The 27,399-nt window shown below is 53.6% G+C and overlaps 1 protein-coding gene across 1 annotated transcript in view; it reads left to right on the top strand.

The window, feature by feature from the left end:
- Positions 1–27,399, top strand: part of arhgap10 (Rho GTPase activating protein 10) — a 270,463-nt gene that overhangs the window by 241,784 nt on the left and 1,280 nt on the right. The window contains exons 21-22 of the mRNA XM_060926548.1: positions 16,071–16,187; positions 25,386–25,477. Of these exons, the coding sequence (XP_060782531.1) occupies positions 16,071–16,187; positions 25,386–25,477 (209 nt within the window). The remainder of the gene's footprint in view (positions 1–16,070; positions 16,188–25,385; positions 25,478–27,399) is intronic.

Consider the following 27,399-nt stretch of genomic DNA (forward strand, 5'->3'; position numbering starts at 1 on the left):
AGACAGAAGGGGGAATGGGGGGGAGAGAGAGAGACAGAAGGGGGAGTGGGGGGCAGAGAGAGAGACAGAAGGGGGAGTGGGGGGGAGAGAGAGAGACAGAAGGGGGAGTGGGGGGGGAGAGAGAGACAGAAGGGGGAGTGGGGGGGAGAGAGAGAGACAGAAGGGGGAGTGGGGGGGAGAGAGACAGAAGGGGGAGTGGGGGGGAGAGAGAGAGACAGAAGGGGGAGTGGGGGGGAGAGAGAGAGACAGAAGGGGGAGTGGGGGGGAGAGAGAGACAGAAGGGGGAGGGGGGAGAGAGAGACAGAAGGGGGAGGGGGGAGAGAGAGACAGAAGGGGGAGAGGGCGAGAGAGAGACAGATGGGGAGAGGGCGGGCGAGAGAGAGACAGAAGGGGGAGTGGGTGGGGAGAGAGAGAAGGGGGAGTGGGGGGGGACAGAGACAGAAGGGGAGAGGGCGAGAGAGAGACAGAAGGGGGAGAGGGCGAGAGAGAGACAGATGGGGAGAGGGCGGGCGAGAGAGAGACAGAAGGGGGAGTGGGGGGAAGAGAGAGAGACAGAAGGGGGAGTGGGGGGGAGAGAGAGACAGAAGGGGGAGGGGGGAGAGAGAGACAGAAGGGGAGAGGGCGAGAGAGAGACAGAAGGGGGAGAGGGCGAGAGAGAGACAGATGGGGAGAGGGCGGGCGAGAGAGAGACAGAAGGGGGAGTGGGGGGGAGAGAGAGAGACAGAAGGGGGAGTGGGGGGGAGAGAGAGAGACAGAAGGGGGAGTGGGGGGGAGAGAGAGAGGCAGAAGGGGGAGTGGGGGGGGAGAGAGAGACAGAAGGGGGAGTGGGGGGGAGAGAGAGACAGAAGGGGGAGAGGGCGAGAGAGAGACAGATGGGGAGAGGGCGGGCGAGAGAGAGACAGAAGGGGGAGTGGGCAGGGGGGAGAGAGAGAGACAGAAGGGGGAGTGGGCAGGGGGGAGAGAGAGAGACAGAAGGGGGAGTGGGCGGGCGAGAGAGAGACAGACGGGGGAGTGGGCGGGAGAGAGAGACAGAAGGGGGAGTGGGCGGGAGAGAGAGACAGAAGGGGGAGTGGGCGGGCGAGAGAGAGACAGAAGGGGGAATGGGGGGAGAGAGAGAGACAGAAGGGGGACTGGGCGGGAGAGAGAGACAGAAGGGGGAGTGGGGGAGAGAGAGACAGAAGGGGGAGTGGGGGGGAGAGAGAGACAGAAGGGGGAGTGGGGGGGAGAGAGAGACAGAAGGGGGAGTGGGGGGGAGAGAGAGACAGAAGGGGGAGTGGAGGGGAGAGAGAGACAGAAGGGGGAGTGGAGGGGAGAGAGAGACAGAAGGGGGAGTGGGCGGGAGAGAGAGACAGAAGGGGGAGTGGGCGGGAGAGAGAGACAGAAGGGGGAGTGGGCGGGAGAGAGAGACAGAAGGGGGAGTGGGCGGGCGAGAGAGAGACAGAAGGGGGAATGGGGGGGAGAGAGAGACAGAAGGGGGAGTGGGGGGGGAGAGAGAGAGACAGAAGGGGGAGTGGGGGGGGAGAGAGAGACAGAAGGGGGAGTGTGGGGGAGAGAGAGAGAGAAGGGGGAGTGGGGGGGAGAGAGAGACAGAAGGGGGAGGGGGGAGAGAGAGACAGAAGGGGGAGAGGGCGAGAGAGAGACAGAAGGGGGAGAGGGCGAGAGAGAGACAGAAGGGGGAGAGGGCGAGAGAGAGACAGAAGGGGGAGTGGGGGAGAGAGAGACAGAAGGGGGAGTGGGGGGGAGAGAGAGACAGAAGGGGGAGTGGGGGGGAGAGAGAGACAGAAGGGGGAGTGGGGGGGAGAGAGAGACAGAAGGGGGAGTGGAGGGGAGAGAGAGACAGAAGGGGGAGTGGAGGGGAGAGAGAGACAGAAGGGGGAGTGGGCGGGAGAGAGAGACAGAAGGGGGAGTGGGCGGGAGAGAGAGACAGAAGGGGGAGTGGGCGGGAGAGAGAGACAGAAGGGGGAGTGGGCGGGAGAGAGAGACAGAAGGGGGAGTGGGCGGGCGAGAGAGAGACAGAAGGGGGAATGGGGGGGAGAGAGAGACAGAAGGGGGAGTGGGGGGGGAGAGAGAGAGACAGAAGGGGGAGTGGGGGGGGAGAGAGAGACAGAAGGGGGAGTGTGGGGGAGAGAGAGACAGAAGGGGGAGTGGGGGGGAGAGAGAGACAGAAGGGGGAGGGGGGAGAGAGAGACAGAAGGGGGAGAGGGCGAGAGAGAGACAGAAGGGGGAGAGGGCGAGAGAGAGACAGAAGGGGGAGAGGGCGAGAGAGAGACAGAAGGGGGAGAGGGCGAGAGAGAGACAGAAGGGGGAGTGGGCGGGCGAGAGAGAGACAGAAGGGGGAGTGGGGGGCAGAGAGAGAGACAGAAGGGGAGAGGGCGAGAGAGAGACAGGAGGGGGAGTGGGGGGGAGAGAGAGAGACAGAAGGGGGAGTGGGGGGGAGAGAGAGAGACAGAAGGGGGAGTGGGGGGGAGAGAGAGACAGAAGGGGGAGTGGGAGTGGAGAGAGAGAGACAGAAGGGGGAGTGGGGGGGGAGAGAGAGAGACAGAAGGGGGAGTGGGGGGGAGAGAGAGAGACAGAAGGGGGAGGGGGGGGAGAGAGACAGAAGGGGGAGTGGGGGGGAGAGAGAGACAGAAGGGGGAGTGGGGGGGAGAGAGAGAGACAGAAGGGGGAGTGGGGGGAGAGAGAGAGACAGAAGGGGGAGGGGGGAGAGAGAGAGACAGAAGGGGGAGGGGGGAGAGAGAGAGACAGAAGGGGGAGTGGGGGGGAGAGAGACAGAAGGGGGAGTGGGGGGGAGAGAGAGACAGAAGGGGGAGTGGAAGGGGAGAGAGAGAGACAGAAGGGGGAGTGGGGGGGGAGAGAGAGAGACAGAAGGGGGAGTGGGGGGGGAGAGAGAGAGACAGAAGGGGGAGAGGGCGAGAGAGAGACAAATGGGGAGAGGGCGGGTGAGAGAGAGACAGAAGGGGGAGTGGGGGGGAAGAGAGAGAGACAGAAGGGGGAGTGGGGGGGAGAGAGAGACAGAAGGGGGAGTGGGGGGGAGAGAGAGACAGAAGGGGGAGTGGGGGGGAGAGAGAGACAGAAGGGGGAGTGGGGGGGTGAGAGAGACAGAAGGGGGAGTGGGGGGAAAAGAGAGACAGAAGGGGGAGTGGGGGGGGGAGAGAGAGAAGGGGGAGTGGGCGGGCGAGAGAGAGACAGAAGGGGGAGTGAGGGGGAGAGAGCGAGACAGAAGGGGGAGTGGGCGGGCGAGAGAGAGAGAAGGGGGAGTGGGCGGGCGAGAGAGAGAGAAAAGGGGGAGTGGGCGGGCGAGAGAGAGACAGAAGGGGGAGTGGGCGGGCGAGAGAGAGACAGAAGGGGGAGTGGGCGGGCGAGAGAGAGACAGAAGGGGGAATGGGGGGGAGAGAGAGAGACAGAAGGGGGAGTGGGGGGGAGAGAGAGACAGAAGGGGGAGTGGGGGGGAGGGGGAGAGAGAGACAGAAGGGGGAGTGGGGGGAGAGAGACAGAAGGGGAGTGAGAGACAGAAGGGGGAGTGGGGGGGGAAAAAGAGAGACAGAAGGGGGAGTGGGGGAAAAGAGAGACAGAAGGGGGAGTGGGGGGGAGAGAGAGAGAAGGGGGAGGTGGGCGGGCGAGAGAGAGACAGAAGGGGGAGTGAGGGGGAGAGAGAGAGACAGAAGGGGGAGTGGGCGGGCGAGAGAGAGAGAAGGGGGAGTGGGCGGGCGAGAGAGAGAGAAGGGGAGTGGGCGGGCGAGAGAGAGAGAAAAGGGGGAGTGGGCGGGCGAGAGAGAGACAGAAGGGGGAGTGGGCGGGCGAGAGAGAGACAGAAGGGGGAATGGGGGGGAGAGAGAGAGACAGAAGGGGGAGTGGGCGGGCGAGAGAGAGACAGAAGGGGGAGTGGGCGGGCGAGAGAGAGACAGAAGGGGGAATGGGGGGGAGAGAGAGAGACAGAAGGGGGAGTGGGGGGCAGAGAGAGAGACAGAAGGGGGAGTGGGGGGGAGAGAGAGAGACAGAAGGGGGAGTGGGGGGAGAGAGAGAGACAGAAGGGGGAGTGGGGGGGAGAGAGAGAGACAGAAGGGGGAGTGGGGGGGGAGAGAGAGACAGAAGGGGGAGTGGGGGGGAGAGAGAGAGACAGAAGGGGGAGTGGGGGGGAGAGAGAGAGACAGAAGGGGGAGTGGGGGGGGAGAGAGAGACAGAAGGGGGAGGGGGGAGAGAGAGACAGAAGGGGGAGGGGGGGAGAGAGAGACAGAAGGGGGAGAGGGCGAGAGAGAGACAGATGGGGAGAGGGCGGGCGAGAGAGAGACAGAAGGGGGAGTGGGGGGGAGAGAGAGAGACAGAAGGGGGAGTGGGGGGGAGAGAGAGAGACAGAAGGGGGAGTGGGGGGGAGAGAGAGACAGAAGGGGGAGGGGGGGAGAGAGAGACAGAAGGGGGAGGGGGGAGAGAGAGACAGAAGGGGGAGAGGGCGAGAGAGAGACAGATGGGGAGAGGGCGGGCGAGAGAGAGACAGAAGGGGGAGTGGGGGGGGAGAGAGAGAGACAGAAGGGGGAGTGGGGGGGGAGAGAGAGAGACAGAAGGGGGAGTGGGGGGGGAGAGAGAGAGACAGAAGGGGGAGAGGGCGAGAGAGAGACAAATGGGGAGAGGGCGGGCGAGAGAGAGACAGAAGGGGGAGTGGGGGGGAAGAGAGAGAGACAGAAGGGGGAGTGGGGGGGAGAGAGAGACAGAAGGGGGAGGGGGGAGAGAGAGACAGAAGGGGAGAGGGGGAGAGAGAGACAGAAGGGGAGAGGGCGAGAGAGAGACAGAAGGGGGAGAGGGCGAGAGAGAGACAGATGGGGAGAGGGCGGGCGAGAGAGAGACAGAAGGGGGAGTGGGGGGGAGAGAGAGAGACAGAAGGGGGAGTGGGGGGGAGAGAGAGAGACAGAAGGGGGAGTGGGGGGGAGAGAGAGAGACAGAAGGGGGAGTGGGGGGGAGAGAGAGAGACAGAAGGGGGAGTGGGGGGGAGAGAGAGAGGCAGAAGGGGGAGTGGGGGGGGGAGAGAGAGAGAGACAGAAGGGGGAGTGGGGGGGAGAGAGAGACAGAAGGGGGAGAGGGCGAGAGAGAGACAGATGGGGAGAGGGCGGGCGAGAGAGAGACAGAAGGGGGAGTGGGCAGGGGGGAGAGAGAGAGACAGAAGGGGGAGTGGGCAGGGGGTAGAGAGAGAGACAGAAGGGGGAGTGGGCGGGCGAGAGAGAGACAGACGGGGGAGTGGGCGAGAGAGAGACAGAAGGGGGAGTGGGCGGGGGAGAGAGAGACAGAAGGGGGAGTGGGCGGGCGAGAGAGAGACAGAAGGGGGAATGGGGGGAGAGAGAGAGACAGAAGGGGGACTGGGCGGGAGAGAGAGACAGAAGGGGGAGTGGGGGAGAGAGAGACAGAAGGGGGAGTGGGGGGGAGAGAGAGACAGAAGGGGGAGTGGGGGGGAGAGAGAGACAGAAGGGGGAGTGGGGGGGAGAGAGAGACAGAAGGGGGAGTGGAGGGGAGAGAGAGACAGAAGGGGGAGTGGAGGGGAGAGAGAGACAGAAGGGGGAGTGGGCGGGAGAGAGAGACAGAAGGGGGAGTGGGCGGGAGAGAGAGACAGAAGGGGGAGTGGGCGGGAGAGAGAGACAGAAGGGGGAGTGGGCGGGCGAGAGAGAGACAGAAGGGGGAATGGGGGGGAGAGAGAGACAGAAGGGGGAGTGGGGGGGGAGAGAGAGAGACAGAAGGGGGAGTGGGGGGGGGAGAGAGAGACAGAAGGGGGAGTGGGGGGGAGAGAGAGACAGAAGGGGGAGTGGGGGGGAGAGAGAGACAGAAGGGGGAGTGGGGGGGAGAGAGAGACAGAAGGGGGAGGGGGGAGAGAGAGACAGAAGGGGGAGAGGGCGAGAGAGAGACAGAAGGGGGAGAGGGCGAGAGAGAGACAGAAGGGGGAGAGGGCGAGAGAGAGACAGAAGGGGGAGAGGGCGAGAGAGAGACAGAAGGGGGAGAGGGCGAGAGAGAGACAGAAGGGGGAGTGGGCGGGCGAGAGAGAGACAGAAGGGGGAGTGGGGGGCAGAGAGAGAGACAGAAGGGGAGAGGGCGAGAGAGAGACAGGAGGGGGAGTGGGGGGGGAGAGAGACAGAAGGGGGAGTGGGGGGGAGAGAGAGAGACAGAAGGGGGAGTGGGGGGGAGAGAGAGAGACAGAAGGGGGAGTGGGGGGGAGAGAGAGACAGAAGGGGGAGTGGGAGTGGAGAGAGAGAGACAGAAGGGGGAGTGGGGGGGGAGAGAGAGAGACAGAAGGGGGAGTGGGGGGGAGAGAGAGAGACAGAAGGGGGAGGGGGGGGGAGAGAGACAGAAGGGGGAGTGGGGGGGAGAGAGAGACAGAAGGGGGAGTGGGGGGGAGAGAGAGAGACAGAAGGGGGAGTGGGGGGGAGAGAGAGACAGAAGGGGGAGTGGGGGGGAGAGAGAGAGACAGAAGGGGGAGTGGGGGGAGAGAGAGAGACAGAAGGGGGAGTGGGCGGGCGAGAGAGAGACAGAAGGGGGAGAGGGGGGCGAGAGAGAGACAGAAGTGGGAGTGGGGGGGCGAGAGAGAGAGAGAAGGGGGAGTGGGCGGGCGAGAGAGAGAGAGAGAAGGGGGAGTGGGCGGGCGAGAGAGAGACAGAAGGGGGAGTGGGCGGGCGAGAGAGAGACAGAAGGGGGAATGGGGGGAGAGAGAGAGACAGAAGGGGGAGTGGGGGGGGAGAGAGAGACAGAAGGGGGAGTGGGGGGGAGAGAGAGAGACAGAAGGGGGAGGGGGGGAGAGAGACAGAAGGGGGAGTGGGGGGGAGAGAGAGACAGAAGGGGGAGTGGGGGGGAGAGAGAGACAGAAGGGGGAGTGGGGGGGAGAGAGAGACAGAAGGGGGAGTGGGGGGGAGAGAGAGAGACAGAAGGGGGAGTGGGGGGGAGAGAGAGAGACAGAAGGGGGAGTGGGCGGGCGAGAGAGAGACAGAAGGGGGAGAGGGGGGCGAGAGAGAGACAGAAGTGGGAGTGGGGGGGAGAGAGAGACAGAAGGGGGAGTGGGCGGGCGAGAGAGAGAGAGAAGGGGGAGTGGGCGGGCGAGAGAGAGAGAGAAGGGGGAGTGGGCGGGCGAGAGAGAGACAGAAGGGGGAGTGGGCGGGCGAGAGAGAGACAGAAGGGGGAATGGGGGGAGAGAGAGAGACAGAAGGGGGAGTGGGGGGGGAGAGAGAGACAGAAGGGGGATTGGGCGGGAGAGAGAGAGACAGAAGGGGGAGTGGGGGGGAGAGAGAGACAGAAGGGGAGAGGGCGAGAGAGAGACAGAAGGGGGAGTGGGGGGGGAGAGAGAGACAGAAGGGGGATTGGGGGGGAGAGAGAGACAGAAGGGGGAGTGGGGGGGAGAGAGAGACAGAAGGGGGAGTGGGGGGGAGAGAGAGACAGAAGGGGGAGTGGAGGGGAGAGAGAGACAGAAGGGGGAGTGGGCGGGAGAGAGAGACAGAAGGGGGAGTGGGCGGGAGAGAGAGACAGAAGGGGGAGTGGGCGGGAGAGAGAGACAGAAGGGGGAGTGGGCGGGCGAGAGAGAGACAGAAGGGGGAATGGGGGGGAGAGAGAGACAGAAGGGGGAATGGGGGGGAGAGAGAGACAGAAGGGGGAGTGGGGGGGAGAGAGAGAGACAGAAGGGGGAGTGGGGGGGAGAGAGAGAGACAGAAGGGGGAGTGGGGGGGAGAGAGAGAGACAGAAGGGGGAGTGGGGGGGAGAGAGAGACAGAAGGGGGAGGGGGGAGAGAGAGACAGAAGGGGGAGAGGGCGAGAGAGAGACAGAAGGGGGAGAGGGCGGGAGAGAGACAGAAGGGGGAGAGGGCGAGAGAGAGACAGATGGGGAGAGGGCGGGCGAGAGAGAGAGACAGAAGGGGGAGAGGGCAGGGGGGAGAGAGAGAGACAGAAGGGGGAGTGGGGGGGAGAGAGAGAGACAGAAGGGGGAGTGGTGGGGGAGAGAGAGAGACAGAAGGGGGAGTGGTGGGGGAGAGAGAGAGACAGAAGGGGGAGTGGGGGGGAGAGAGAGACAGAAGGGGGAGTGGGGGGGAGAGAGAGACAGAAGGGGGAGTGGGGGGGAGAGAGAGACAGAAGGGGGAGTGGGGGGGAGAGAGAGACAGAAGGGGGAGTGGGGGGGAGAGAGAGACAGAAGGTGGAGGGGGGAGAGAGAGACAGAAGGGGGAGAGGGCGAGAGAGAGACAGAAGGGGGAGAGGGCGAGAGAGAGACAGATGGGGAGAGGGCGGGCGAGAGAGACAGAAGGGGGAGAGGGCGGGCGAGAGAGAGACAGAAGGGGGAGTGGGCGGGCGAGAGAGAGACAGAAGGGGGAGAGGGCGGGCGAGAGAGAGACAGAATGGGGAGAGGGCGGGCGAGAGAGAGACAGAAGGGGGAGAGGGCGGGCGAGAGAGAGACAGAAGGGGGAGAGGGCGGGCGAGAGAGAGACAGAAGGGGGAGTGGGCGGGCGAGAGAGAGACAGAAGGGGGAGTGGGCGGGCGAGAGAGAGACAGAAGGGGGAGTGGGCGGGCGAGAGAGAGACAGAAGGGGGAGTGGGGCGGGCGAGAGAGAGACAGAAGGGGGAGTGGGCGGGCGAGAGAGAGACAGAAGGGGGAGTGGGCGGGCGAGAGAGAGACAGAAGGGGGAGTGGGCGGGCGAGAGAGAGACAGAAGGGGGAGTGGGCGGGCGAGAGAGAGACAGAAGGGGGAGTGGGCGGGCGAGAGAGAGACAGAAGGGGGAGTGGGCGGGCGAGAGAGAGACAGAAGGGGGAGTGGGCGGGCGAGAGAGAGACAGAAGGGGGAGTGGGCGGGCGAGAGAGAGACAGAAGGGGGAGTGGGCGGGCGAGAGAGATAGACAGAAGGGGGAGTGGGCGGGCGAGAGAGAGACAGAAGGGGGAGTGGGCGGGCGAGAGAGAGACAGAAGGGGGAGTGGGCGGGCGAGAGAGAGACAGAAGGGGGAGTGGGCGGGCGAGAGAGAGACAGAAGGGGGAGTGGGCGGGCGAGAGAGAGACAGAAGGGGGAGTGGGCGGGCGAGAGAGAGACAGAAGGGGGAGTGGGCGGGCGAGAGAGAGACAGAAGGGGGAGTGGGCGGGCGAGAGAGAGACAGAAGGGGGAGTGGGCGGGCGAGAGAGAGACAGAAGGGGGAGTGGGCGGGCGAGAGAGAGACAGAAGGGGGAGTGGGCGGGCGAGAGAGAGACAGAAGGGGGAGTGGGCGGGCGAGAGAGAGACAGAAGGGGGAGTGGGCGGGCGAGAGAGATAGACAGAAGGGGGAGTGGGCGGGCGAGAGAGAGACAGAAGGGGGAGTGGGCGGGCGAGAGAGAGACAGAAGGGGGAGTGGGCGGGCGAGAGAGAGACAGAAGGGGGAGTGGGCGGGCGAGAGAGAGACAGAAGGGGGAGTGGGCGGGCGAGAGAGAGACAGAAGGGGGAGTGGGCGGGCGAGAGAGAGACAGAAGGGGGAGTGGGCGGGCGAGAGAGAGACAGAAGGGGGAGTGGGCGGGCGAGAGAGAGAGACGGGGGAGTGGGCGGGCGAGAGAGAGAGACGGGGGAGTGGGCGGGCGAGAGAGAGAGAAGGGGGAGTGGGCGGGCGAGAGAGAGACAGAAGGGGGAGTGGGCGGGCGGAGAGAGAGACAGAAGGGGGAGTGGGCGGGCGAGAGAGAGACAGAAGGGGGAGTGGGCGGGCGAGAGAGAGACAGAAGGGGGAGTGGGCGGGCGAGAGAGATAGACAGAAGGGGGAGTGGGCGGGCGAGAGAGAGACAGAAGGGGGAGTGGGCGGGCGAGAGAGAGACAGAAGGGGGAGTGGGCGGGCGAGAGAGAGACAGAAGGGGGAGTGGGCGGGCGAGAGAGAGACAGAAGGGGGAGTGGGCGGGCGAGAGAGAGACAGAAGGGGGAGTGGGCGGGCGAGAGAGAGACAGAAGGGGGAGTGGGCGGGCGAGAGAGAGACAGAAGGGGGAGTGGGCGGGCGAGAGAGAGACAGAAGGGGGAGTGGGCGGGCGAGAGAGAGACAGAAGGGGGAGTGGGCGGGCGAGAGAGAGACAGAAGGGGGAGTGGGCGGGCGAGAGAGAGACAGAAGGGGGAGTGGGCGGGCGAGAGAGAGACAGAAGGGGGAGTGGGCGGGCGAGAGAGATAGACAGAAGGGGGAGTGGGCGGGCGGAGAGAGAGACAGAAGGGGGAGTGGGCGGGCGAGAGAGAGACAGAAGGGGGAGTGGGCGGGCGAGAGAGAGACAGAAGGGGGAGTGGGCGGGCGAGAGAGAGACAGAAGGGGGAGTGGGCGGGCGAGAGAGAGACAGAAGGGGGAGTGGGCGGGCGAGAGAGAGACAGAAGGGGGAGTGGGCGGGCGAGAGAGAGACAGAAGGGGGAGTGGGCGGGCGAGAGAGAGAGACGGGGGAGTGGGCGGGCGAGAGAGAGAAGGGGGAGTGGGCGGGCGAGAGAGAGAGAAGGGGGAGTGGGCGGGCGAGAGAGAGAGAAGGGGGAGTGGGCGGGCGAGAGAGAGAGAAGGGGGAGTGGGCGGGCGAGAGAGAGAGAAGGGGGAGTGGGCGGGCGAGAGAGAGAGAAGGGGGAGTGGGCGGGCGAGAGAGAGACAGAAGGGGGAGTGGGCGGGCGAGAGAGAGACAGAAGGGGGAGTGGGGGGCAGAGAGAGAGACAGAAGGGGAGAGGGCGAGAGAGAGACAGAAGGGGGAGTGGGGGGGAGAGAGACAGAAGGGGGAGTGGGGGGGAGAGAGAGAGACAGAAGGGGGAGTGGGGGGGAGAGAGAGACAGAAGGGGGAGTGGGAGTGGAGAGAGAGAGACAGAAGGGGGAGTGGGGGGGGAGAGAGAGAGACAGACGGGGGAGTGGGGGGGAGAGAGAGACAGAAGGGGGAGTGGGAGTGGAGAGAGAGAGACAGAAGGGGGAGTGGGAGGGGAGAGAGAGAGACAGAAGGGGGAGGGGGGGGAGAGAGACAGAAGGGGGAGTGGGGGGGAGAGAGAGACAGAAGGGGGAGTGGGGGGGAGAGAGAGACAGAAGGGGGAGTGGGGGGGAGAGAGAGAGACAGAAGGGGGAGTGGGGGGAGAGAGAGAGACAGAAGGGGGAGTGGGCGGGCGAGAGAGAGACAGAAGGGGGAGAGGGCGAGAGAGAGACAGAAGGGGGAGAGGGCGAGAGAGAGACAGAAGGGGGAGAGGGCGAGAGAGAGACAGATGGGGAGAGGGCGGGTGAGAGAGAGACAGAAGGGGGAGTGGGCGGGCGAGAGAGAGACAGAAGGGGGAATGGGGGGAGAGAGAGAGACAGAAGGGGGAGTGGGGGGGGAGAGAGAGACAGAAGGGGGAGTGGGGGGGAGAGAGAGAGACAGAAGGGGGAGGGGGGGGAGAGAGACAGAAGGGGGAGTGGGGGGGAGAGAGAGACAGAAGGGGGAGTGGGGGGGAGAGAGAGACAGAAGGGGGAGTGGGGGGGAGAGAGAGAGACAGAAGGGGGAGTGGGGGGAGAGAGAGAGACAGAAGGGGGAGTGGGCGGGCGAGAGAGAGACAGAAGGGGGAGAGGGGGGCGAGAGAGAGACAGAAGTGGGAGTGGGGGGGAGAGAGAGACAGAAGGGGGAGTGGGCGGGCGAGAGAGAGAGAGAAGGGGGAGTGGGCGGGCGAGAGAGAGAGAGAAGGGGGAGTGGGCGGGCGAGAGAGAGACAGAAGGGGGAGTGGGCGGGCGAGAGAGAGACAGAAGGGGGAATGGGGGGAGAGAGAGAGACAGAAGGGGGAGTGGGGGGGGAGAGAGAGACAGAAGGGGGATTGGGGGGGAGAGAGAGAGACAGAAGGGGGAGTGGGGGGGAGAGAGAGACAGAAGGGGAGAGGGCGAGAGAGAGACAGAAGGGGGAGTGGGGGGGGGAGAGAGAGACAGAAGGGGGATTGGGGGGGAGAGAGAGACAGAAGGGGGAGTGGGGGGGAGAGAGAGACAGAAGGGGGAGTGGGGGGGAGAGAGAGACAGAAGGGGGAGTGGGGGGGAGAGAGAGACAGAAGGGGGAGTGGGGGGGAGAGAGAGACAGAAGGGGGAGTGGGGGGGAGAGAGAGACAGAAGGGGGAGTGGAGGGGAGAGAGAGACAGAAGGGGGAGTGGAGGGGAGAGAGAGACAGAAGGGGGAGTGGGCGGGAGAGAGAGACAGAAGGGGGAGTGGGCGGGCGAGAGAGAGACAGAAGGGAGAATGGGGGGGAGAGACAGACAGAAGGGGGAGTGGGGGGGGAGAGAGAGAGACAGAAGGGGGAGTGGGGGGGGGAGAGAGAGACAGAAGGGGGAGGGGGGAGAGAGAGACAGAAGGGGGAGAGGGCGAGAGAGAGACAGATGGGGAGAGGGCGGGCGAGAGAGAGACAGAAGGGGGAGTGGGCAGGGGGGAGAGAGAGAGACAGAAGGGGGAGTGGGAGGGAGAGAGAGAGACAGAAGGGGGAGTGGGGGGGAGAGAGAGAGACAGAAGGGGGAGTGGGGGGGAGAGAGAGACAGAAGGGGGAGGGGGGAGAGAGAGACAGAAGGGGGAGAGGGCGAGAGAGAGACAGAAGGGGGAGAGGGCGAGAGAGAGACAGAAGGGGGAGAGGGCGAGAGAGAGACAGATGGGGAGAGGGCGGGCGAGAGAGAGACAGAAGGGGGAGAGGGCAGGGGGGAGAGAGAGAGACAGAAGGGGGAGTGGGGGGGAGAGAGAGAGACAGAAGGGGGAGTGGGGGGGAGAGAGAGAGACAGAAGGGGGAGTGGGGGGGAGAGAGAGAGACAGAAGGGGGAGTGGGGGGGGAGAGAGAGAGACAGAAGGGGGAGTGGGGGGGGAGAGAGAGAGACAGAAGGGGGAGTGGGGGGGGAGAGAGAGAGACAGAAGGGGGAGTGGGGGGGAGAGAGAGAGACAGAAAGGGGAGTGGGGGGGAGAGAGAGACAGAAGGGGGAGGGGGGAGAGAGAGACAGAAGGGGGAGAGGGCGAGAGAGAGACAGATGGGGAGAGGGCGAGAGAGAGACAGATGGGGAGAGGGCGGGCGAGAGAGAGACAGAAGGGGGAGAGGGCAGGGGGAGAGAGAGAGACAGAAGGGGGAGTGGGGGGGAGAGAGAGAGACAGAAGGGGGAGTGGGGGAGAGAGAGCGAGACAGAAGCGGGAGTGGGGGGGAGAGACAGAACGGGGAGAGGGCGAGAGAGAGACAGAAGGGGGAGAGGGCGAGAGAGAGACAGATGGGGAGAGGGCGGGCGAGAGAGAGACAGAAGGGGGAGTGGGGGAGAGAGAGAGACAGAAGGGGGAGTGGGGGGGAGAGAGAGACAGAAGGGGGAGTGGGGGGGAGAGAGAGACAGAAGGGGGAGTCGGGGGAGAGAGAGAGACAGAAGGGGGAGTGGGGGGAGAGAGAGAGACAGAAGGGGGAGTGGGGGGGAGAGAGAGAGACAGAAGAGGGAGTGGGGGGGAGAGAGAGACAGAAGGGGGAGGGGGGAGAGAGAGACGGAGGGGGGAGAGAGAGACAGAAGGGGGAGAGGGCGAGAGAGAGACAGAAGGGGGAGAGGGCGAGAGAGAGACAGATGGGGAGAGGGCGGGCGAGAGAGAGAGACAGAAGGGGGAGAGGGCAGGGGGGAGAGAGAGAGACAGAAGGGGGAGTGGGGGGGAGAGAGAGAGACAGAAGGGGGAGTGGGGGGGAGAGAGAGAGACAGAAGGGGGAGTGGGGGGGGAGAGAGAGAGACAGAAGTTGGAGTGGGGGGGAGAGAGAGACAGAAGGGGGAGTGGGGGGGAGAGAGAGAGACAGAAGGGGGAGTGGGGGGGAGAGAGAGACAGAAGGGGGAGGCGGGAGAGAGAGACAGAAGGGGAGAGGGCGAGAGAGAGACAGAAGCGGGAGAGGGCGAGAGAGAGACAGATGGGGAGAGGGCGGGCGAGAGAGAGACAGAAGGGGGAGAGGGCGGGCGAGAGAGAGACAGAAGGGGGAGTGGGCGGGCGAGAGAGAGACAGAAGGTGGAGTGGGGGGCATATAGAGAGACAGAAGGGGGAGAGGGCGAGAGAGAGACAGAAGGGGGAGTGGGGGGGAGAGAGAGAGACAGAAGGGGGAGTGGGGGTGGAGAGAGAGAGACAGAAGGGGGAGTGGGGGGGAGAGAGAGAGACAGAAGGGGGAGTGGTGGGGGAGAGAGAGAGACAGAAGGGGGAGTGGGGGGAGAGAGAGAGACAGAAGGGGGAGGGGGGGAGAGAGACAGAAGGGGGAGGGGGGGAGAGAGACAGAAGGGGGAGAGGGCGAGAGAGAGACAGAAGGGGGAGAGGGCGAGAGAGAGACAGATGGGGAGAGGGCGGGCGAGAGAGAGACAGAAGGGGGAGAGGGCGGGCGAGAGAGAGACAGAAGGGGGAGTGGGCGGGCGAGAGAGAGACAGAAGGGGGAGTGAGCGGGCGAGAGAGTGAAGGGGAGAGAGAGGGAGACAGAAGGGGGAGACGGCGAGAGAGAGAACAGTCTACTCACAACTGAAAATGGGGGGTAAAAAAGGAAAAATTAATGAATGAAAAACGTAAGACCATTAAATGCAATTAAAATTACTGCATATTTGTTTTAAAATATTTCATTTGTCCATTGTCAATGAATGAGTCGATTAACATTGATTACATTAAAAAAAATTAAACAAGAGCTCCAACAAATTCCTAAATCTTTGCTTAAAGATGGATTTCCCCCTCAAAAAAGGTCGAAGCCGATGTTTTCCGCTGAAATTCGACGTCACGTTTCAGACTTTCATTTTATTCATTCTTCAGTATTTCACTCCAGTCCTTTTCCTCAAGTTTTCTCAAAAATGAATACAGACTCTGATCACAGCAATCTGTAACAGAGAGCAGCACAGCAGTGAGGTGTTGATGAACATTCGCAACAGGTGTGTGTGTGTGTGTGTGAGACTCTCAGCACTCTATTTTCCTTCGTGCTCAGGGCTGTGATGATGCACAGCCTCCAGACTTTTACACACGCACTGTTTCTGACAGGAAGCCTGACTCGCGCTCTCTCTCTCACACACACACACACACAGACAGAGGAGGAATTATCATAGTGTGTGTGTGTGGGGGGGGGAGTTAATCTGGCTGTGATTTTTGTTGCATTTTTCCTGTCTGACCTTGTGTGGCTGCTTACGTAATTTTATAATTGCTGTGTGTGTGTGTGTGTGTGTGTCGGTTTCGGATTAGAGGAATAGAAGTAGGTTATTGTGGCTCGGTTCACAGCTCTTGTCCTATTTTCCTCTTCAGCTAAATGAGGTTTATTTTACACTCTGAGAGTCTGTAAGAAGAATAAAGTTGATTAAGGACAGTGTGGTGTGATGCAGCTGCCATAAAGCTGGAAGATTATTCACGTTTCTTGTTTTGTTTTGTTTTTTTTCCCCTTTGTTTGTTTTTCAAATTTATAAGTTTATTATCTCTGAGAATATCAGAGTTGTGTGGGTTGTTGTTGTTTTTCCCTTGTAAACATGACGGTTTTTTCAAGCTCAGCTCGGTTTGTTTTGTTTGTTTATTTATTTATTTAAATAAACCCAACAGTGTCTCTAATCTGCCATCGTCTCGCTGCGACTTTGTGTGTAAAATGCCATGAATCTGGATGTCGAAGTCACATACAGGATGTGGCTGGTTTGTTTAAATTCCAAAATTGACGATAACTGCTCGGTTTATGTCGTAGTGACGGCACAGAAATACTTCATTTATAAACTTCACCTTTATACCACAGACCTGTCATTCATGTTCAGGGCTGGGTTTCCTAAAAGCCTCTTAATGCAAAGAGCATCTTAACTAGGAGAGTGTTCACTGTGATGCTCGCTCGCTCGCTCGCTCGCTAGACCATTTAACGATGATCTTTGTGCTACGATGCTTTTGGGAAACTCTCATCAGCTCTGTCCTCACGTGTCTCTGTGTTGGCTAACAAGACGTGTGTGTGTGTGTGTGTGTGTGTGTGTGTGGTGTTCTCCTGAAGTGGGAGTGTAGAAATAAACAGTGTGTAAACACTCCGGGTGAGTTATAAAGCCAGACCATGAGGTGTGTTCCTGAGTTTCAGTGTTGTCCTGCTTTCAGTGTTTGCCCCTCAAGGGGGAAAAACTCTCTCTCTCTCTCTCTCTCTCTCTCTCTCTCTCTCTCTCTCTGAGTTTGTAAGTCTTTGTGATTTTCCGCAGAGGGGGAGCAGGCATGGCATCATGGATGAACTCCACTCCGACTTCTTTAACTCCTCACGCTGAAGCTGCACATACAGAAGCAGCAAGCAGAGGACAGACGGACAAATCTGCAGAAAGGTACACAAACGACAACAATGATAAAATAATGATGATAAAAATAACGATAACTTGATAAACTGTGATTAAAGTCACAGTAATCTGACCTTTGTCAACTGAAGGTCAAGGAAAAGTTGTGCCCTGCCACCCTGAATAAAAAAAAAAACTGATTTCAATCAAAAATCATGAAAATTGACAAGAGTTAGAAGTGATTTGAGGAAAAAAAGAATCCCGTTTTTCATGGATCATTCCAGATTAGGGATCCGGATCAGCACCAAAAGTCATAGCAATGTAAATCAGCGCAGAAGTCTTCCTCATGTGGAATTTGGTGGTGATTGGTTGAAAACTGAGAGAGAAATGGCGTCCTAAAAAACATAAGGATGATGATGATGATAAGAGGAAGAAGAAGAATGAAGCGGAATGATCCTGAGTGGTGCGAATGCAAAATATTGATGATGATGATGATGGTCATGATGATAAGAAAATACACTGATTAGGAATTAAACATAAAAAGGTTTATCAAAACTTTTGTTTTATTTTTTCATTTGTTCATCCCCCCAGAGTTTTCAACTTTTTTGTTTTTTTTAATTGTACTTAAATTTTCCTTTTCGTTCTTTTATTTCCCCAAAACGTTCTATTTTTTTAATTTAGTGCCTGTTTTTCATTCCATCCATCCATCTCCACATTGCATGGTTTTGCTTTTGTCCCCCCCCCCCAAAAAAAAAACCCCTATTTAAATTTAGCCATCATTTTTTTTAATCAATATAATCAATTAAAATAATACTTCGACAGTAAAACTGGTTCTGATGTCTTTACACTCGTTTAATTCTTTATCCACTTACACACACACACACACACACACGTTAGTCATTAAGGTGATCCTCCAGAAGTGAAGCTGCTTTCAGTTTCCACCTCGACTGACTGACTGCTGAACAGCAGCTGGACAAATTTCATTCAGTTCATAATCCTTTAATAATTTAATAACACACAGCGTCCCAAAAAAAGAGGCATCACAGCAAAATATCTTTAAAATAGAGCTCTCTTGTGTTCAAGCTGGAGAAATTTCCTTCAGGTCCATGGAAAGTGCGTATCTGTCTGCTGGCTGTGTTTTGATTGCAGCCCTGTTTAAAACACACCACCGTTGCTCTGAGGCCGTGTGTGAAATATTTATTCGGTTGCCAGGTGTATTCCGCACGGCGCTGCGCTCTGCTCTGCTCTGCTCTCAGCACGAGAAACAGAAACACAAGCCGGGCCAGACCGAAAAGAGAAATGAATCAAGGTGATGGAACGGACGCATGAACCCTTTTGTCATGCATTAATTACTTATTATAGTTAAATAATTTTTTTTTTTTAATTTAAAATGTAATGTCATAAATTTTTATGCCATGTTAGCTCATGCATCACTGACACACGTGTGTGTGTGTGTGTACATAGATACCCACAGTACCAGGCAAAAGTTTGGACACACCTTCTAATTCAATGTTTATTCTTTATTTTTATGACTCAGAAGTCACTTCATGTCTTCATGTATTGATGGATGTCGTTTCTCTTTACTTAGTTGATCGGTTCTTGATGAGATATATGGATTACTACAGTTGTGGTGTGGAATAGGACTATTTACTGTATTTTTATTATGTATGACAGCATTTATTGTTTGATGCTGTCAAACGCATTAAGAATGCGAGAAACTTGTTAATTGAAAAGCATTCCAGGTGACGACCTCATAAAGTTGGTTAAAGGAGAACTGAAGTCATTTTTAAACTTGCTTTATTTCTGTGTTGTTCAGTTCCGTTTTCAGTTTTAGTAACCTTATATCGTGACTTGTATTGGCAACTAAATCAAGTTTATTTGTATCGCGCTTTTAACAGTAAAAATTGTTGCAAAGCAGGTTTATAGAATTTGAACGACTTAAAATATGTCAGAAAACAGAATCCAGGGACACATGTCTGCCCGGGGGCATTTTGAGTTATTGACAGATTCAGAAAGTACAGTTTCTAAGCTTTCCAATGATGCCTTCCATGTGGAGATCTGACAATATTTGAAGAATGTGTGGCCTTTTGAAAGTGTATACTTCTTAAAACAGAAAAGGCAGAAAATCGCCCTCAAAGTTTTCCATCTCAGCTACTCTGGGTGCAGGGCGGGCACATAATGGTGCTCATTTGCATGAGATTAAGGAAAGCCCTACCCCCTACGAGCTAGCACGATGCTACTTTCATGTAAACAAAGATCACCACGTCAATTTTCCTTCCATGCAAAGTATGCCCAACACAATTATGAAGTACAAAAATAAGTCCTAAAGTATACTTTAACGTTTTGTGGTTGAAAAATTACTCACACCGTAAGAAAGAAAGATAGCACGATGATGACACAACTAACACAACACTAGTTTCATGTAAAGCCTCGGTCACAACCGGCCGTACAGTACCGTGCTCCTACGGCTGGTCTATACGCAAAAAACGCAAGAAACGCACGGAGAGCGCGCATGAAACGCACGAGAGCACGTGTGTGATGTGCTGATTTTCGAGCCGCAGACTGGCTGCAGAGGTTCGTTGTCATGTCAAACTCTACGGGTGCTTATGTTTTTTTCAGGTTGCAAGACAAACTTACGGCCAACGCGCGTCTTTCTCCATGAACAAAAAAAAACCCCACAGAGATTTGGGAAACGCCAAAAATCACACGGCCAAAAAATCGTACGTCCGGTTGTGACCCAGGCTTAACCAAACCACAACACACTCCGTTACATGCAAAAATAACCACACAGCCTTAGATTAATAAACTTACCCCATCAGAAAGAGAAACGGCGCCTTGCACACACCAGTGCCTCCGATGGAATGTAATCCTAGAACGGTCCGTGTATCATCCGATCATTCAAGTATTCCATTCAATCTGGAAAACGAGGTTGCGTTTTTTTTTGCTAGAAATGGTGATCTCCGATGTAAATACCGAGTGTCTGTTTGCTTCGCGGTGTTTCAGCTCCTCTGCGCTCTGTTTAGTAACTCATTCCATAGTGAAATTATACGCCTGTATGCAGCTAAGTAGCCATGCACTCAACTCGGATCATACAGCTGATTCGCGAAAAAAAAGCAAAAGACTTAAATCATCATGTGAATGGCCCATATGGTAATTTACCCACACCCCCCAGCAGGCTACAGTCCTGACAAAAACGAGACAATTTGCAACAAAAAATGTCTGCTTTTCCAACAAAACAATCTATTATCTGAAATACTGATTGCATTCTTCAAGATCTCAACTTGCACATGATGGAAAAAAACAAAAATCACAAATTTCGAGAAAAAAAATGCTTCTTTTGCGATTATCTCGGATTCGTTTCAGCCGACATGTGTCCCTGGATTTGGTGAGGGGTCACATATGAGCTAATTTTATCCCTAATCTATCCCCAATGAGCAAGCCTGTGGCGACGTAGCAAGGAAAAACTCCCTCAGACGACATGAGGAAGAAACCTCGAGAGGAACCAGACTCAAAAGGGAACCCATCCTCATTTGGGCAACAACAGACAGCATGACTATAACATTAACAGTTTTAACATGAAGTCAGTTTCGTTGATGTTATAAACTCTTCATTGATGGAAACTTGAGTGCAAAACTGTTCATGACAGCTGCAGTCCTAAAGTTAGCAAGTTAACTGTAGTCCTCAGCCATAAAAGCATTACTGTAAGAGTCCAGAGCGTCCTCCAGGTGTGACTTTCAATTGTCCTCATGGGGCCGTCCTCCACAGGAGCGATGCGATGAGGCTCCAACCAGACACAGGATGGATTAGGCAGGTCCAAGGAGCAGAAGAGGTCAGCGTCTCGATCCCAGGACCGACATGTAACTCAGAGGGACAGATTTAATTGCAATTAAATATTCTACTTATCGGCCTATTCGGTTTTTATCCATGGTTTGTTTGGTCCACGGCAGGCGTCGCTTATCCACGCGATCTTCAAGACTTGTGCCTGACTTTGAAATGTGAAGCGTCAGCCAGGTGTCAGCGCCGCCATTTTGAAAACTGTTTTCCAAACGAAGTATTGCACAAAAACGAGTTTAAATGACAATTACTGCCTACTTTTTTCAAACTTTGCTAATTGCTATCAAAACAAACTTCCGGCTTGATTACATCAGCATTCGAAAGAGGGCGCGCGCGTCTTTTGACAACGTTGGCAGATGTCGGTCGCTTTGATTTCCGCTGTATGTTTTACTTCCGTCCTACGATGTCTCGCACAGGTCGCAACGAATCTCGTTTACGGCCGTCGCTTTGACATACAGACTGATATATTACAGAGCATATTTCAAACACTCATAACTTGCTATAGCAGCGACAAAATAGCGATCAGAAATGCATTCCGATATTTAATAAAATGAGAGAAATAGAATTTTGATGATAATTGCCTTCAGTTCTCCTTGAAGATGATGGCGGTGTCTGAAATCGCTCCCTACTCGCTGCACAGTGGACTATATAGTGAGTTCGCCATTTTGTAGTGCTGTCCGAGTGTATAGTGAGAATTATTACACCCTATATAGCGGACTCGTAGTATCCCACAGTGCACCGTGAAAAGTAGTGTACAACCGATGGTCACGAACCAAGCAATATATCCCATCACGCTGAAAGAAAAATGGCAGCCGACAGAGAGGAGCGCCCGGTACGGCAACGGGAGAATGACGTTTCGAAAACCCACCAGCCGACTGATCTGGCACGTTTTAATTGTGCGACAGGAATGGCGTCAGTAACAGCGCGGCGGAGTAGTGTCCGAAAGTGTGGTGTTTTTTTAATTTTACCAATGAGTGCACTGTATAGCAGAGATGCCTACTAGTACGGATTGGCCGTATTTTGTACGGAAAAGTTACGTAAATACGATGTTACGGCAAACAGTGTTATTCTGTACGGAATTATTATAAAGTCTTAAATTCCAGTGAGTTGTTTTTAAATGTCCAAGCGACTTTTTCAATCCATGCGCGATTCACGGCTAGGCTATTTATTTTTACGACAACCGCACATGCTGTGTGTGACATGCGCAGATTCCGCACATTTGTTCGCGCTATTTTCGATACGGTAGAATGGCCGTGCATTACACCCAGTCAAAAGGGCAATGGATACGCGCACTGCAAACTGTGTAGAACTGACGTTAACATCACTCATGGTGGTCATGATGAGTGCAGGCGGCATGTCAACTACAAAAAAACCATATGGAGTATGCTGAAATGGCGAGTCAGGCGGAAAGTAAATCTGGGGGTATCCAGCAGTTTTTTACGAAATCTGTGGATGAAAAGACACGGAACGTGACCCGTGCTGAAGCGGTGATGGTTGACCTGTGCTTGGAGTTGAACTTGCCAGTTAGTGCCATGAAATGCGAGTTAAACTTATTCAGTTTCTTTTTACATGTCTGATTTTTATTCACTGAAATATCAAACACTGGCTGTACTTCTTTAATTCAAAGTCTTTTCAGTGTTGCAAGTGCAAACAGGGATGGGAATTTTCCGCGGATCCGCGGATTTTATCAACCCAGGGGTCATTTTTGTGAATCGTCTAAATCCGAGGAGAAAATATTTAGGGGGGGTTAGATATGTGTTGACCCGGTCAACCATTGGGAACAGTTCAGAACGTACACTGTATTTGATTGGCCGTTGAGAGAGAAATATCACGATTTGACCAATGGTAAACGAGCATAGATAGGAAAGGCCAAAATGTCACATGTAAGCTTCGTTCTGATTGGTTCTTCGCATTTCGCTTTCTTACTCATTCAACATGGCGCTCCACGAGGCTGGAGATTGAGGATGTAACAGCGAATAAGAGCTTCAAAATGGTGAAAACGAATCACTTATTCAGATTAGCTGCTAAAAGGAAAAAAACATCTCTGCAATGAAGCATTCCTAGAAAAAGAACAAGTACTTCGTAAATATGTTGAAACTTAGAGTAGTGTTGCTAGTTATATGTGATTGTGACTTTGGGAGCTGAGAGAACTGTTCAACAGGGAAATTGTGTTTCTGTTGACAAGTTCACTGCAAAAGAGGTAACTGCATTCTTTAATAAAGTAACTGAAACATTTACAGGATTATGTCAAATATTCTGTCTTTGTGTTTAATTTATATTCATCATTCCTTTCATTCTAGCATGAAGTTAAAAATTCTTTTTAGCTGAGCATTATTGAGACTATTTTTGTTTATTAGTGTCCAAAACTCAAGCTTCTTTGGACTGAAAATATTATTCAACTGAGCAATCTGAGACCATTTCTAGTGGTCTAAAATGTATAAAACTCATTAGCTTCCGGGGGCCTTCGGCCCCCTGGACCCCCGACCAGGCTCCGCCCTGGACCTCGTTGGGGGCCAATGGCCCCCAGACCCCCGATTTAAATTTTCAGCTGAAAATACAATTTCTCATTCTCATCCCTGTGCAAATGTACATGTACTGTAGTATGATCAAAAACAGAATTTTATGATTAGCGTTGTTGGGATTGTGGCAAAAAATTGATAATTCCATTGTTTTAAATACAATTATAAATGTCATTTTATTCAGTGTCTCTTCTGAAGCATTATGCTGAAGTATTTATGTATTGGGACATTAAGATAACAATGTCGGACTCTTTTTGGCATGAAATAAGAAATTTTTTTAAAATTTTATTAGAATCCGTTAACAGGTAGAACATTTTGCCAGGCGATATAATATAATACTTTTGAAGAGTTACATTCAATACCAATGATTGGTAGTCAACCGTAATGTCTGCAAACAGGGAACACTGTTGTATTTATAAAAATGTGATCTATTGTATGCTCTAGAAATTTGTCGAGTGGAAATTCAGTTGAGATGGCTGCTCGCGTTTTGTTTATTCAATTCACACAAAACAGTTCTTTTTAATAATTTAAATGTTAAACATATTGGTATATATATACCTCTTTATAATGGAAACGCGCATACATTTAATGTTACTGAAAGGCATTCTAAAATACTGAAAAATGTTTTCAAGAATACTGAAATTCAAAATTTGGGGTAGGCATCTCTGCTGTATAGTCCTCCATATAGAATTCCCTAGATAGTGCATGGAGCACTTGCATGTGACGTCACATCCGTTCCAGATTGTAGACAAATGCCATCTTGTCGGTCAAGCGCCATCTTTCCGATGCTGACTTTCATTTTTTTTTTGCTGAAATATTCAAAAATTACCGTGCCACAATGCCGGATACTTGCATGGCATATAAATGCCACAACAGGAGAGGTCAGAAAACAGGAAGAAAGTTTCATAGGCTGCCACGGGACCCTGACAGGCGCGCAAAGTGGATTGCTGCTATCGGCCGGGCCGATCCAAACAACAAGAACAAGGCATGGGTACCGACTGGAAGGAACGATCACTGGCGCCTGTGCAGTGACCATTTCATCTTAGGTTCGTCACGTATTTATTTCAGTATATCCATGTGGTTATTTGCAGCATAAGTTTATGACTTGCTCTAATAAAAAAAATTCCGGGAAGTGGGAGCCTGAGAAAAGAGGGTTGGGGCGGGGGGGTGGATTGGGTCTTTAGCGGTGTGGTACGAAAAAAAACAGTAAAGAACTTATAAGAATTTACCACTGTCTTAGTAGTAAATCCTTATAAATATAAGGATCAATCCTTATAAGGACTTATAAATAAATATATATGCCATGTATGATTCACTCCTGAAAGTGGCGCTTTTTATACAGTAATATATAATAATAGTGATAGATTACTGATACTTGATCTAACTGATAATATAAAATATTCAACCATAATCGGCTGGTCAGTGCTATGCTAGATACTACTGATATATCTAGCATCGGTTAAGTGACTTACCCGGCCAATGACGATAGTTTTTTTTTCTTCTTTACAAGATGCCACATCTTAGGGGGGCTGACAAATCCTGAATTTCTGTAAAGATAACTCTCCAGAGATTTATAAGCACGCAGTGCTTCACCACTGAACAGCGAAGGAAAGTTGATGAGGTAATTATGCACGTCTGGGTATTCCATCTCCGGCAGTTCAAGATCCACTGACACGGTCGTGAAAACTCCGTCCAGAAAGCCATAAGGGTCACTAATCTGTAGACCGTTTATTTTAGACATATATCTAATTATCTGTGCATTAGAAAAATGAGCCGTGTAGTCCGTCGGTTGAAATTGATCCATTCTGTACGCGAGTGCAGCAGTATTCAGCGGTGTTGTTGCCCGACAAGATGGCGTCTGTGTACTTTCCCTGCAAGATCTCTATAGGGAGGAGTGAATGAGGGAGTGATTTCAGACACAGCAAATGCCAGAAGCGCACAAAGTGTAATCGTGGTCAACGCTGGATACGCGAAAGAATCTAAAATATGAAAGTTTTTATAAACACTTTTTTTTTTAAAATCTATGATCTAATTCCGTATATGTTCCATATGTCACAGTTTTGATTGTTCTACAGTGTAGAAAATGGTTACAATACAGAAAAACCGACGAATGAGTAGAGAATGGGTGTCCAAGCTTTTGACTGGTGTTTGGTGTACGTTTTGTGCAGAAAGTTTCTAAAGAGATAAAGCGACATGCTGCACTGAGAATCATTTCAAGGTTAAATTCGGTGTTTTGATTTGATGATTGACATCACTGTATTTTTTGCTTTTATTAATTTTATTTTTTTTTCCTCTCTGAAGGAGTTTCAGATTTTCACTGTGACTCTTTCTGGACGCATTATAATCAGAGGCTGGAACAATTATACATTTGTCATTTTCGGCATCAAAAGGATATCAAAAGCTCTACGAACATCAGTTAGTGTCATCGATTAATAGTTTAATGTTCAAAAATCCATCAACTGTTCAAAGTGACCTTCCTGAGCATTTTTTTTTTTTTTTTTTAAATCGGTTTTTAATTGAAGCACTTCTTTATAAAGCAGTGTGTAGCTGTAGTGGACAATCATCATCATGGTCACCATTTTCATCTTCACCACGGTCAGGGATGTTTGTGCGAGTGTTGGTCTTGGTGTCGATCACATCCCAAACTAAAAGAATCGAAATTTGCTCTTTAAAGGTTTCATTCCAGTTTTACAAAAAAAAAAAAACGCAAGCCAAAAACTCTTGCAGTTTACTTGAAGTGACTTGTTTGACTTTGTAGAAATATGGCCACGCCGTTTTCTCTGTCTGAACCCTCTCTGAGCGGTTGCCAGATTGAAAAGCCTTGTTCTAATCCCCATCTTTTTTTGGTCTTGTGATGATCAGAGCAGGGTTCTAACTGATTGCCTCCATTTTTCAGTGTCACTCTTATGAAAGCCAAGGCTGTGTACCCCTGCGAAGCCGAGCACGATTCCGAACTCTCCTTCCAGGTCGGAGCAATCTTCCACGCTGGTAAGTGGGAGTGTTATCAGCCGTCCCGGTCATTCACCCGAAACCGCTGGGATATTGGATTCGGCAGGACCCAAAATCTGATCTCATATCTCCACGGAAACGGGGGGAGGGGATGGGGGTGAGAGAGAGAGAGAGAGAGAGAGAGCGAGCGTCCTGCTGAATCAGTCCACAGAGGATGAGGCAGAGTTATAATCACTCAGAGAGGAAATGAGGTCTCTGGCTTGGACTAGCAGCGCTATTGTTTTTACAGGCTTTATCTCAGAAACTCAAGCTTCCTTCAACTTTTCTGAGTTTGCAAAAGCACTTCTGCTGCTGCTCTCCCCGAACGTAGCCTTGGACACGTTTAATTCCCAGCGTTAAAGGAGAACTGAAATCATTTTTAAACTTGCTTCATTTCATTAACGTGTTATTCAATGACGTTTTCGGTTTTAGTAACCTTATGTCGTGACTCGTATTGGCAATTAAATATTATACTTATCGGCCTGTTCGGTTTTTAGCCGTGTTGAATTTAGCTCGTTTGGTCCACGGCAGGCGTCGCTTATCCGCGCGATCTTCACGAGACTCGTGCGAGACTTCGAAACGTGAAGAAGTGTCAGCCAGGTGTCAGCGCCGCCATTTTGAAAACTGTTTTCCAAACGAAGTATTGCACAAAAACGAGTTTAAATGACGATTACTGCCGACTTTTTTCAAACTTTCCTGATCGCTATCAAAACTTCTGGTTTGATAACGTCAGCATTCGAAAGAGGCCGCGTGCGTCTTTTGACAACATCGGCAGATGTCGGTCACTTTGATTTCCGCTGTACGTTTTACTTCCGATCTACGACGTCTCGCACAGGTCTCAACGAATCTCGTTTACAGCCGTCGCTTTGACATATGGACTGATATATTACAGAGCGTATTTCAAACACTCATAACTTGCTACAGCAGTGACGAAATAGCGATCAGAAATGCGTTCCGATATTTAATAAAATGAGAAATAGAATTTTGATTATAAAAAATTTTGCCTTCAGTTCACCTTGAAATAATGTGGAGGGAGGATTGGTGACTAACGTACTGTACGGGCGATATCAAACACAGCAGAGTGGGGAAATCCCATGCTGCTTTGCACAATCGTTCCGATCTGAAAAGACAGCATGGAAATTATGGTCTAAAGGCTCGCCTGAGTTAGGGAGCCAATCAGAGAGTGGGGAGGGGTGGAAAGACGGTGACGCGTACTACTCGACAAACGGAAGCTTGTAGTTTATTTGGGACTGTTTACGGATCACATTTAACATGGCGGCGAGCGATACGAACCAAACTTTCGATCAAGCTTTAGACACTGTTCTGAATAGTTTAGAGCGAAAGTTTGTTTTAAAAAAAGAACAGCGTTTGGCGTTACAGTCTTTCTTCGTCGCTCTAACTACGTCACCGGGTACAACTGCCATGATTGGCCATGGGCTACGTATACGCCAAATGATAGACATTCGCAACGTCCAATAAACGGCCGTTGACCATCGTAAACCACACCTCCCCTACGAGAAATTCAGTAGGCGGATTCCAGACCATATTTCACTTGTGATATGGTCTGGTGTTAACCAGACTAGGGAAATACAGTCCAATCGCTCGTTTTCGATCAGGATCTCGGCAACTTTTGTGTAAAAAAAAAAATCCATCAAACATTTTTAAACATGACCAGTAAGTATTCATAATAAAGATGAGGTGTTCTTGGATCTTGTGCAGTTGTGCGAAAAGACTTTTGTGCTAAATAACCATAAACCCCTAAATCCTGACTGAGAAAAATAACATCACCTCATGTCAAACTAATCCCGCCTGAACAGGGCTCGTCTGTCTTCACGGCATGCTCGGCTGCATCACGCCTCGCTCCTTTCTCTGCTCTTCTCTCTGATGCTAACATTCCACGCGGAGTCTGTCTCTCCTCTATA

Source organism: Neoarius graeffei, chromosome 7, assembly GCF_027579695.1.
Source record: "Neoarius graeffei isolate fNeoGra1 chromosome 7, fNeoGra1.pri, whole genome shotgun sequence".
Taxonomy (NCBI): Eukaryota; Metazoa; Chordata; class Actinopteri; order Siluriformes; family Ariidae; genus Neoarius; species Neoarius graeffei.